At 44.6% G+C, this 13,115-nt stretch overlaps 2 protein-coding genes across 2 annotated transcripts in view; one reads left to right on the top strand and one right to left on the bottom strand.

Annotated features, from left to right (window-relative positions):
* PRDM8 (PR/SET domain 8) overlaps positions 1-13,115 on the top strand; it is a 147,453-nt gene that overhangs the window by 38,048 nt on the left and 96,290 nt on the right. The window lies entirely within an intron of this gene.
* ANTXR2 (ANTXR cell adhesion molecule 2) overlaps positions 1-13,115 on the bottom strand; it is a 150,135-nt gene that overhangs the window by 115,700 nt on the left and 21,320 nt on the right. Inside the window, exon 7 of the mRNA XM_081876994.1 lies at positions 11,753-11,833. Within this exon, the coding sequence (XP_081733120.1) occupies positions 11,753-11,833 (81 nt within the window). The remainder of the gene's footprint in view (positions 1-11,752; positions 11,834-13,115) is intronic.

The following is a 13,115-nucleotide window of genomic DNA, read 5'->3' as shown; positions in this document are numbered from 1 at the left end:
TTTTTAGGGCAAGCCAATCCTGTAGAATGTTGGCATGCTTTGATCTGGTTTTAGCTTCTCGCTGATTTTAATTCTATTTTGAACATTTCAAATAGCCGTTTTTTTCATTGAAAATGTTCTTGTTTTACTCTTTTTGTAAACAACTTTGATTTTTTTAAAAGCAGTATATAGATTTTCCAAACTAAAAACAATAAAAATAACTTTACGGCACTACTTTGCTGTGACAGCTTTTGCAAAAAGACGTTTCTAAGCGGAATAGGGAACTGCAGCCGAGCGGTAAACTGCATGCTTTTATATGCAAAAGGTCTAAGGATCAGCCCCCAACAGGCCAGCAGGCCTTTGCAGCTGTTTCATTTTCAATTTGCCGGTCACTTTTTAGGTTTTTAAGGGTGTTTTATGTTTTAACATCGTACACTGCCCTGATAAGTCTGTGATATGAAAGTACAGAATGACAGTCTGATCAGACTGAAAGCTTCATTCCTCAATTTTAGAGCTGGTTGTGTGTGTGTGTGTGTGTGTGTGTGTGTGTGTGTGTTTTGGCAAAACTCTGAAGACAGACAGGAGAGTTAGCAGGTTTCCTTGCAGGCTGAAATGCTGCCCAGGCAGGAATGATTCCAAGCAGGATTGACTCTGGATCAATAAGTCCAGAGAGAAACTCTGTGGAACACCACAACTAAGACAGAGGCATGCCTGGAGGATAAACAAGGAAAGCCTGCAACCCAGTGCTTAACTGCTGAAATGCTAGAGGGGAGGGGAACCGACACAGGAGCTAAAGCAAGGTGGGGAACATTTGACTCCCCATATATTGTTGGACTCAAACTCCCATCAGCTCCAGCTATCATAGCTAATGGTTAGAGACAATGGTAGCTGTGGTCCAACAGAATGCAGAGGGTCACAGATTTCCCACCCCTGGGTTAAAGCCTGCATGGCTGTACACTGGTACCTCAGTTTTTGAACAGCTTAGTTCATGAACAACTTGGAACCCGAACGCTGCAAAACCAGAAGTAGGTGTTTCGGTTTTCAAACTTTTTTCCGGAAGCAGAACATGCTCCGTGTTGCGTCCCCCTGTGTTTCCTGTTGCACTGCTAATTTGTGTCCCCCCCCCCATTGTAATTCAAGCCTTCTGTTTCCAATTGCAGTGTTCTGAGGTGATATTTGGAGCTTATATCTGGTGCTCTTGTTTTTGCTATTTATTTTGCGTTATTTGTTTTGAGGCTTTTTCAGTTAATTGGTTTTTGTGACTGTGTAGATCCCAGTTCAGCTACTGATTGATTGATTGATTGTGTGACTGCAGAAATGAATAAAAGCCCCCCCCCCCATCCAAACAATGACTATCATCAGTGCAGGCAAGAAAAAAAATTTTAATTTTCATCATCTACAATGCTGTTTTATTTATTTTATAGTACAGTACACTGTTTATTGCTTTTTTATGAATCAATGGCCTCGTAAGATAGCAAAATTCATGTTAAATTTTTGTTTTAGGGGTTGTTTTTGGAACAGATCAATCCATTTTGCATTATTTTCTAAGGGAAAGTGTGCCTTGGTTTTGGAACGCTTTGGTTTTGGAATGGACTTCCAGAATGGATTAAGTTTGAGAACCAAGGTACCACTGTATTTGTTTAACTTTGAAGAGGAAGGCACTCAGGATATGCTAACGGGAATGGCAGAGCCAAACCTTGGGAAGCCCTGGCTTTGTGATGGCCTGGGACTCGGGCTCGGACTCAGAACTGGAGGAGTCTCAGTCCGCACAGGATCCTTTGCCTCAGGCATCATATGAACCAAGTCTGGGGCCTGATCTTGAAGAGTCCCAGTCTGTACAGGTTTCCCTGCAACAAGCAGCAGCTGAGCCGTGTCAGGGGCCTGAGCCTGCCCTGGCTCCAGATGCGGGGATTACCTCGTTGCCTTCAGCTGGGCCATCACTTACAGCTGCTCCACTACCGGTTGGGTCAGGGGAGGCTGAGGCGGCCTCTGGGTCTAGTAACCCACCAACGTCTCCCGAGCTGCAGAGACTAAGGTCTGAGAGAAGGAGAGACCTGAGTACTCGCAGGAGGAGTGTTTGCCTTTGGGAGAGACAGGGACGTGAGTAACCAGGTGATCAGGACCAGCCTTTACCCCGACAAAGATAAAAGGCTGTTGGATCCCAGCCCAGGTTGTGGGAGCAACATTGCTGTATGTTAGATCCTGTACCTGTCCTTGCCTGGTTTCCTGCCTTGGCCCTGTTGGACTGATTCCTCATGGAATCCTTGGATTCGGGACCGGACCTGGACCGTGTTGCTCGGGTTAACCCCGGGCCCAGCACAGGCTTTAGCTAAGATTCCTGGATTGAAGGGAACTGGACTCAATGACCCTCGGGGTCCTTTCCAATTCTACGATCCTCTATGAAGCTTGGAAGAATCTTGGTGAAGTGGAAGCAGACGAGACTGGGATAAGGAGTGTGGAACAGAGTGGGAAATGTTTATTGTGAATCTACAAAAGCATTGTAAGGAAGTTAATACAGTGGCAGGCTTTTAAAAAAACACTTGTAATAGTAAGGAGACTGTTTAAATTTGGAGATAAAGATAAGGAAATTATTGACATGTATTAATTAAGATAATATAAAAGAACCAGGCGAGGGAATAGAGGGAAGTCAAGGGATCTGAGTAATCCTAAAACGTGGATTTAATATTGTGTGAAAATGTTTTTTTTTTTATTTTTTTATTTGTTGTGGTTTATTCTTTTATACTTATGAGATGATAATGTTTAACTGTGAAAATAATTTTTTTAAAAAGAGTGGGGAACGGAGGCTGAGAGAGATGCTCTGGAGTTTGGAGTTTGTTAAGAGCGTTTACCGTATCAGTTATGTAATGCAACCAATAGCAGTTTAGTGGTATCTGACGAGTCAAATCGAAATCATAAGGCAAACCGTGCAGAGGGAAGCAGAGGAAGGGGTGGGGAGGGAGAGAACCTGGGACCTTATCAGTTAAGTTGCTGCTTAGGGAGCAGCCCTCTGTGCACCAGGACATTATACGATTTGTAATATGTCAGGGGATGTCAAATTAAGCCCTGTGCGGTAGTGAAGGGTAGGAGGACAGAGAAATATTCCCCTTCCAGGCCATTGAGCCCCTTTAACAACTCCACACAGCCATTCACCCCCTCACCTCCCCAGTAGCTCTCTGCTCCTCTCTCATTTCAGCTGCATGAGCAGAAACCTCTTAACATGTTTGTTCTAAATTTCACAGCAAGTGCAGCTCCAGCGCTAGGCTATCCGTGTGGATTAGAGGAGAGAGTGATATAATCGGAATAATTTTCCTCCATGCTCACTTCATGCCTCCCTTCCTTCTCCTCCAAACTTCTTCTTCTTCTTCCACTTAAGCGTTTAATGACTCGCTTCCTGGCTGCCCCAGCACACAAAGCCAAGCATATTTCTTCCTCTTGCAGGAAATGTTCCTATTAAGGAGGCTCGTAATTGGTAATCAGATGCTCCCTGTAAATGGATTCTGTTCTTGCAAAGGAAAAAAAGCAGCGCATGGGGCCAGGCTTCAGATACACGGCTGCTGGCTGGCACTTCTCTCTTCTAGCCTCTCGCAAAGGAAACGGAAAAACCCCTCTGTGTTTTCTGCTTAGTCGCACCGAGAGCAGGTGATTGTACAAAACAGCAGGGCAGGAAAGTTTTGACACAGCATGGAGAGCAACGTGGAGCAAACCTCCTGCTGGCTGTTCACCTCTATCGCTCTTGAAACAGCAAAAGTTGCACTGCAACAAGAGCTTTGACTTCTCCAAGCCTCTCTCCACACTCAACATGGGAACATAAGAACAAAGGCCAATCTAGTCAAAGCTCCTGGTCTCATAGCGGTCAATGGGAAGCCCATGAGATGGGCCTGAGTGCGAGTGCACTCTTCCAAGCCATGACTCTCAACAACTGGTATTCAGAGGCATACTGTCTTCGAAAGTTGAGGCAAACATAGCCATCATGGATAATAGTTCATAGCAGCTTTTTTCCTTTGTATAATTCTCTTTTAAAGGCATCCAAGCAGTGTTCAAAATTGGCCAGGCACATTTTGCACTAGAGCTGGACCATAAAGAAGTCTGATCGCCGAAGAATTGATGCTCTTGAATTATGGTGCTGGAGGAGACTCTTCAGAGTCCCGTGGACTGCAAGAAGATCAAACTGATCCATTCCTAAGGAAATCAGCCCTGAGCGCTCACTGGAAGGACAGATCCTGAAGCTGAGGCTCCAATACTTTGGCCACCTCATGAGAAGAGAAGACTCCCTGGAAAAGACCCTGATGTTGGGAAAGATGGAGGGCACAAGGAGAAGGGGACGGCAGAGGACGAGATGGTTGGACAGTGTTCTCGAAGCTACCAGCATGAGTTTGACCAAACTGCGGGAGGCAGTGGAAGACAGGAGTGCCTGGTGTGCTCTGGTCCATGGGGTCACAAAGAGTTGGACACGACTAAACGACTAAACAACAACAACAATCAGCCACTTGGGACCGAGTGAAGTTTCCCGGGTGCCAGGATAGTGCCTAATATCTCCACCATCTGGAGGTGCGTGCCTGGGGGATCCTCGGACCTTTGCTGTTTTCACACACATCCTGTAGAATTCTGTCTGTGATACAGTCCTACCTCATGTTACGTTTGCTTCATGTTACGTTCTTTCAGGTTATGTCCCGCAGTGACCCGGAAGTACCGGAAAGAGTTTCTTCCGGGTTTTGCTGCTCGCACATGCACACAAGCACCAAATCGCGCTTCGCACAAGCACACAAGCAGGTTGTGCTCTTTTAATGTTGCGAACGGGCCTCTGGAATGGATCCCATTCACAACCAGAGGTACCACCGTACAGTGGTACCTCAGGTTACATACGCTTCAGGTTACATACGCTTCAGGTTACAGACTCTGCTAACCCAGAAATATTACCTCGGGTTAAGAACTTTGCTTCAGGATGAGAACAGAAATCGTGCTCCGGCGGCAGCAGGAGGCCCCATTAGCAACCTGGTGCTTCAGGTTAAGAACAGTTTCATAATGGACCTCTGGAACAAATTAAGTACTTAACCCGAGGTACCACTGTATTTTATCTGCACAATCCAAACAAATTTCAGGAACCCAAAAGTTGCATTGAAAAATCTTATTTTTGAGACATCTGGCCCCGAAATGGCAACTAGGCATTCTGTTTTGGGCGACTGTAGCCCTGGTTCAAGGAGCCATTTGCTGCCTAGCTTAGATATCTGAGTTTCTAACGCTGTGTCCAAGTTGGTGGCCATCATTACCTCTTGTGAAAGGAAATTCCATAGTTTTAACTGTGCACTGTGTGAACTTATGTTTTCTTTTGCCTGTCCTGAATTGTCCAATATTCAGCCTCTTTGGATGGTCCCAGGTTCTGGTATATGATGAGAGAAGAAAAATGATACTTTGAGGAGAGAGCTGAGCTGCTTGTAGAGAAGCATCGAAATGACGAACACACCAACCCACAGCAAGGCCACTTCCTGTGATTGCTCTCCTACCTAGTAACAGGATGAAATGCAGAGAGCTGAACTGCTTCAAACCACACACACACACACACACACACACACACACACACACAAGCCATGCTGAAGCCACTTTCCTCATGATGCTCTCCCACAACGAAGCAAGATCTGCATGGAGATCTGCATTGACCAGACTCAACTTTCTTTGCCTTAGTCCTTAGACCACAGCAACACCAGACAAGATAACAAAATTTAAAGCAGATAATACAATTGACATAAACTTTTTAAAAAAACTAAAAGGTAAAGGGACCCCTGACCATTAGGTCCACTCGTGACCGACTCTGGGGTTGCGGCGCTCATCTCGCTTTATTGGCCGAGGGAGCCGGCGTACAGCTTCCGGGTCATGTGGACAGAATGACTAAGCCGCTTCTGGCGAACCAGAGCAGCGCACGGAAACGCCGTTTACCTTCCCGCCGGAGTGGTACCTATTTATCTACTTGCACTTTGACATGCTTTCGAACTGCTAGGTTGGCAGGAGCAGGGACAGAACAACGGGAGCTTACCCCGCCGCAGGGATTCAAACCGCCAACCTTCTGATTGGCAAATCCTAGGCTCTGTGGTTTAACCCACAGCGCCACCCGCGTCCCTTAAAAAAACAACAACTACTCACTATTTAAAACTAGTAACTAGTAAAATTGCATATAAAAATGTATATAGGAGGAGAAATTCTCACTAAAATGCAGTTGAAATTTTCAGCAGAATTTTTTTTGGGGGTGGGGGGAGAAATCACAAACTGATGTGGAAATGTGGAAAAATGAACTTAAGGCTGGAGAAGCATGAAACCGAGAGGAACCAAAATTGGCATATTTAGCCATTTCTTCTTCACCCAGCGCAAGGAATGTGTGGCTGACAAGGGTGAAGACGCAAGAGATTCCCTATGGCGACGCCATAAAGGAAAATTTTCTAGAGATGTTTTATAGATGGAACATAACACCTAGCAAAATATTCAAAATGTATAAAACAAAATCCAAAATGTGTTGGAGGTGTAATCAAGCATAGGGGACGCTGCTACACATGTGGTGGACCTGTAATAAAATTAAGAGCTTCTGGGATGTGGTATATGAAGAGCTGAAGAAAATATTTAAACAAACCTTTATAATAAATAAAAAAAACCCAGAAGCTTTTCTGCTGGGCATATTAGACTCCAACATTGCAAGTGTAAATAAGAGAATATTCCTGTATGCAACATCAGCAACAAAAATCTTAATTGCAAAAAAAAAAAGGAAAAAGAGATAGTACCAACAAAAAAAAAGAATGGCAAGAAAAATTATTTGACTACCTTGAATTGGCCAAAATGACGGATACAATTAGAGGACAAAAATTCCAAAAAGAATGGGGAAAATATAGAGATTACCTAAAAAAGCAGTGTCCTAAAATCAATACCTGGACTTGCTTTGAGTAATTTCTGCAAAACGAAATACGGTGTGAAAGTATAAAATATAGAGAAAGGTAGGGCAAAGGAAATGAGAAAGAAACAGTTTACCAAATATGAAATTAGACCCGCGTTGAGGACGAAGGAAGCCAATTAGAAAAGAATAAGAATTGAAATACCCAACAAAAAAATTATAATTTAGGCAGAATATTTGGACTAGTTGATATGTATTTGTGTAATTTGTAACATTCAATGTGATTGGATTGGATTGTTAATTTTTTTAAAAAAAAAAAAGAATTGAAATAGGGATATACATTTATTATTTGTTTTGTATCTGTATTTTTTTAAGGTCTGTTCATTGTGTGTGTTTGTGTTGTAATAATAAGCTAATAAAAAGCATACATATACATATACATATACATATACATATACATTCCCTATGGAGATACTTCACCTGCATGTGCACAGAGTTGCACCCTACAGGATAGAGCAGATCATCCCACATGTTTTGCATAACTTATTTGGCTTTTCCTAGTCCCGGGAGCTAGGAAATACCCAGGGCCGCAAGCCCTGCTCTTCCACCACCCAGCTAGAAATCCAGCTCACATTTCATGCTTGAAGGAGAGTCTTCTCTCAAAACAAATGTATTGCAAAACACACACAAAACGCTCAACCACTACTGTTTGGCCTTTGCCTCTATTCATGAAAAAGCCATGCCAAAAAAAAAAAAAATGTTTTTGAATTGCATTCTTCCTCCGAGCAGCTCACAAGGTCTACACATCATTTTTCCACCACCACCCCTTTTTCTCAGGCAGGTCAATTATCTTTCTGGCTAACAAGAGTTGTGGCCAAACAGGGATTTGAACCCAAATCAGCTGAGTCAAAGCCCAGCATTCTGCCCAGGACACCACACTGGCTGTGCTCATTTTGATGCATCCTAAAAATGAGAATAGATTGCTCATGATATGCATCTGATATACATGCAATTCCTACACTTCTCTTTTAGGCTAAGCAGGTTGCTTCTAAAGAACATTTTTTAGAAGGGCATAGTATCTGCAATGAAAGATGGCTCTGCAGGAAAGCAAGGGAAACTTATACACTCGTGAGCCCTGAATTTTCACATTGCCAGAGCATTTATTCCGCTTGCTCAGGAAGCCATACTTCCAGATAATTATCAGCCAAACTAGATCAGTAAACCATTACTGATCGGATAACTAAGTTGCCTTCAGCGTTTCTTCTTAAGCCACTAGACTTCCCTCTCGGATTGATGGATTCTGACAAGCCTTTCGTTCACTTAGATGCTTTGCAAAGTTGGGAGACGTTAACAGCGCCAGAAAAGCTTGCAAAAGTTCACTGGCAGACTTATAGCGGAAGAGGATTGCACACAGATCTCGTACGTTGTTTAACTTTACACAATTCCCAGAGGAGCAGCCCTGTTAGGCTGTCGCAGCCGAAACAAACAAGAGGCTTGCGACACTTTAAAAGGCTAACAAATGCATGATGGCATAAGCTTTTGCAGAGCGCAGCCCTGCTTCCTCTGGCGCATAAAGTGTTATCCTCAGTTACTCGTTTATATGTGCATGGCTTGAGGGGAATGGGGGATTGCAAACAGTGAGGTCAGGAGGGAAATGAAGCAAAGAATACGCAGAACAGCAGCCACAGTAGTTAGTGATAACACAGAAATTCTGGCGTCTATATGCTAATTAACACATATAGTGTGATTATGGGAGGGGGGGGGAACCCACTAAAACTTTGTCCCAGTTCTTTTTTGCAAGCCAAATCCTATGCATATCATCTCAGAAGAAAGTCATAAGAAGAAAAGAAAAGCAATATGACTGAATCAGGTAAGTGCTGGAAACGCAAAGAGGTTGCATATGTAGAGGACTTGTAAAAGGGTAAAAGAGTATTGGAAAATGATCCATAACGAATTGAGAAAAATGTTTAAAAGGACTTTCCCCAAAAAACCCAGAGTCCTTTCTGTTGGGGAGAATTCAGACTGAAATTCCCAAGTGTTGAAAAAGGTTATTTATGTATGCCACTACTGCGGCCAGTAGGGACGCAGGTGGCGCTGTGGGTTAAACCATAGAGCCTAGGGCTTGCCAATCAGAAGGTCGGCGGTTCGAATCCCCATGATGGGGTGAGCTCCCATTGCTCAGTCCCTGCTCCTGCCAAACTAGCAGTTTGAAAACACGTCAAAGTGCAAGTAGATAAATAGGTACCGCTCCGGCGGGAAGGTAAACAGCGTTTCAGTGCACTGCTCTGGTTTGCCAGAAGCAGCTTAGTCATGCTGGCCACATGACCCGGAAGCTGTACGCCGGCTCCCTCGGCCAATAAAGCGAGATGAGCACCGCAACCCCAGTGTCGGCTATGACTGGACCTAATGGTCAGGGGTCCCTTTACCTTTACTATATATACAAATATCTACAAGCTATAATACACAAGCAGTTCATACAGTCAAACAGAGTACCTGGCTGTACCTTAAGGCAAATAGGAAAACCTTTCTCTCTCTCTCTCTCTCTATGACCACACTCTTCTACACCACCACGCTTACTGCTGGACAGGTTTCCCTTTTAAACCGAGGACAGCCAATCAACTGACAGCACATTACTGCTGAGACTTTCTGACTCAGCACTTCCATAGAAAGTATTGCTGGCTGATTGCATCAGCTAGCAAACTCAAGCCTGCAGACTTACTATCTCACACAGCATTCTGTGAATCCTGACACCCTGTTCTCACAGTGGCCTGCTGGGAGCCCAGAAGCAAGACCTCCATACAAGAAGGCTCTCCTCACTTGCAATTTATAACAATGGGTATTCAGAGGCATGCTGTCTCCAAAGCAGAGGCAGAGAACAGCACCAGATCCAACTATTGGCTCATATTTGGGTGGGAACGGATTTGTTTTCATGTATTGACTGACTGGTCAAACGTGAACTCCCAGACCACTTCGACTGCAGCTTCAGAGCTCTTCAACCCCCAATGACTAGCGGAAGCCAAATACAATCTACTGAGTAAACATATGCAAAGGTTGCTTATACAGTCTTTATTTCTTATACAATCCATTCCAGAAGTGCATTTGGCTCCCAAAACCGTTCAAAAACCAAGGTGTGGCTTCCAATTTGCTGCAGGAGCTTCCGCACTCAAGCAGAAGCAACGCTGGACATTTGGCTTCCGGAAAATGTTCGGAAACCGGAACATTCACTTCCGGGTTTTTGGCATTCGGGAGCCAAAATGTAGAAGTACCAAGGTGTTTGAGAACCAAGGCACAACTGTACTTTGCATGACCTTACATTCATTGCAGAAGCTTCTCTACCAAAAGTTGAAATTCTCAAGCCAGTTTCTACCTTCCTTGTAAATTCTATGAAGTTGTACAGACAATCAAGCCCTGTTTAGAGAAATCTAGCTATCAGACACTGAAGAACAATGGCCTCAGCTTTAAAATGCATTGCATTTCCTTTGCACTGAAATGAATGGATTGGAGTAACATATTGGCAATGTAATTTACACCATGAATTGTGTAAGTTACATCATTTCACCACAGCAAACAGACAAATAACATAGTTCTTGATGGAAGGCATAATGCAGTGGAATTGAAACAGTGCTGCATAAGACAAATACGGAATGGAATGAAAAAGCCACACCTTCTTGCATCCCGACTACCAAGCAATAGTTTGTGGTTGCCACCAGCTGGGTCTCTATTCTAGTGCTTCTATGGTGCATCCCACAGCATTAGTGTAATTGCAGAGTTGGAAGAGACATTGAATAAAGGACCTAGTCCTACCCCCTGCAATGCAGGAATCTCAGCATGTTGTCCCCCATCCAGTTTGAAACCGGACCAGATCCTGCTTAGCTTTGCAAAGGTGCTAGGTGTCAGGGGACTGCCATCGGAACAGGGGAGGGAGGCAGGGACACCATTGGGATACAGGGAGCCGCAGAAACTTCTGAGGAGCAGTTCCTCGTCCAGCAGTGGGAAAAGCCACACTTCCAGTGGAGAAGAGTGGGAAGGGCCCAGCCAAGTGAGGAGGGCTCGAAGATGCTGCTGAGAGCCCAAGCGCCTCACCTAGCCTGGTTGTCCAGGAGGCACACACGCCACTTCCGTCGCCCAGTTTGCGCAGAGGGGTGAAGCCCAAGGAGGGGAGACGGAGGTTTGGGGTGTCTAAGTTCTTATGTTGGGGGGGAACCGGAAGGTGCTACTCCTGGATTCTGCAAGTGACTAAGATGGACATGAACCTTGTGAATCTGGACTGTAAATAGTTTGCACAATAAAACCTGTAAAAGACAGGTCGGAGTCCTGCCTGGTTACTCATGAGCAACCGCCACCCAGCATCTGACACTAGCACTTTTATTGCTGCCTGGGTAAGATAAAAAGGAGGCGATCTCTCATATTCATCCTGGATTATGCAACAGACAGAAGCAGCAAGTTTCAGTGGCATGGCAATCCTTTTTTTCCTCCCTCCCAACTTGGGCAAGATGAAATTCTCACACTGGACTGTGGAGCCATAGTTCAGCTATCCATCGAGAGAGAAATACTCCTCTCTATTCAGTCTGGGGCCTTATGTGGTACCTAGCAGCTCCTAGATCAGGGATAGTTGACATGTATTGCTGGACATCAAATCCCAAGCTGCCCCAGCCGCTGTGGTCAATGCTTAGGGATGATGGGGAGTGTTAGTCCAAAAACATCTGGAAGGATGCGGTTTAGCCATCCCTGCCTGAGAGATCAGATCTCTGGAAGCCACATCAATCTGAAACGAAGCACTCAGGCTAGAGAAAGCTCAGGCAGCTTAATATTTCGCATGAAAGACGATGCCACAAAAGTAAATAAGATTTCACCACCTTTACATGAAAAATTAAGGCAATATGTGTTTTCCAGCATACTTACAGAATTAATTATCCCCCGGAGGGCTTGGAATCCTTCCTTGACTGGGAAGACTTGCTCCTTAAAACCAGCTATCCTTTCAAGCTAAGAAAATAAGGACAAATGCATTGGCAAAAAATATGAACAGCTAAACCAGCCTTTGAAAAACAACCATCACGGACCAGTATCCTGGTTTCACAGTGGCCAACCAGATGTTCACGGCAACTGATATTCAGAGGCCTACTGCCTGCAATAGTGGAGGGAGAATGTAGCCATTATGGCTAGTCACAAACTGAAGGATGCATGAAGGAGAACCACACAAGAAGATGGGGGCTGTTTTTGCTCTTTGTAGCTGTTCTCAGTCAAAGAAAGTTGCTGCTTGAATGCAACTTGTATTTTTAGCTGGGGTAACAGCTGCCTAGAAAAACAGCAAAGCTTTGGCCATGTGTACAACTCTTCCTCCTGTCTGTATGTCTGTTCCTTGGGTCCTGGTCCAACAACATTCATTTTTATTTATTTTTTAAAGTCAGATCTGTGCCTCGTTTTTCCTATGAGGAGCTCTGCCCAAGGCATCAGAGAGCAACCACCAATGAGAATAGACAACACTGGGTTAGACTGGCCAATGGCCTGGCTCAGTGTAACAGGGGTGGAGAACCTGGGGCCCTCCAGCTATTGCTGGACTACAATTCTCACCATCCCTGGCCATCAACCAGGCTGACTCAGACTCTGGGGGCTGTAGTCCATCACCACCTTTTAGACGGCCACAAGTTCCCCATCCCTGCAGCAGATGGTAGCTTCAGACTTGGCCTCTACATGCAGCAGAATGAGGGGGTGACAGAATGGGCCGTACCAAACTGCAGGAGGGGGATCATGGTTTTGAATGCTTTCCTACATGCAAGATTCACTGCAAACACAAACTGCTTTGTCATATCTACATCTACATCTACATCTACATCTACATCTACATCTGTAGCTGTAGCTGTAGCTGTAGCTGTATCTACCATAGAATTGTAGAGTTGTGTCCTGCCTCCAATGGAGGTCCCTGGGCAGCAGCAGAAGAACAGGCCTTTTCTGTTGCAGCTCCTCGTAGAATCATAGAGTTGGAAGAGACCACAAGGGTCATCTAGTCCAACCCCCCACGATGCAGGAATCTTTTGCCCATTGTGGGGCTTGAACCCATGACCCTGAGATTAAGAGCTTCATGCTCTCCCTACAGCAATAAACCATAAAAACCATACAATAAAATCCATCTACACAAGTTAAAAACAGACATCAATTAACCATTGTGGAGGGATGCATTTCTTAATTGCCTACATAGGCCTGGATGGAATAGGAAGGTTTAAGGCAGGCATTTAAAAACTGACACAGGGGCGTGTGTGTTTTAACA

The sequence above is a fragment of the Podarcis erhardii genome, assembly GCF_964252035.2.
Source record: "Podarcis erhardii genome assembly, chromosome: 9".
NCBI lineage: Eukaryota > Metazoa > Chordata > Lepidosauria > Squamata > Lacertidae > Podarcis > Podarcis erhardii.
The sequence above is the reverse complement of the archived record's forward strand: the minus strand, read 5'-3'. Positions and strand labels throughout refer to the sequence as shown.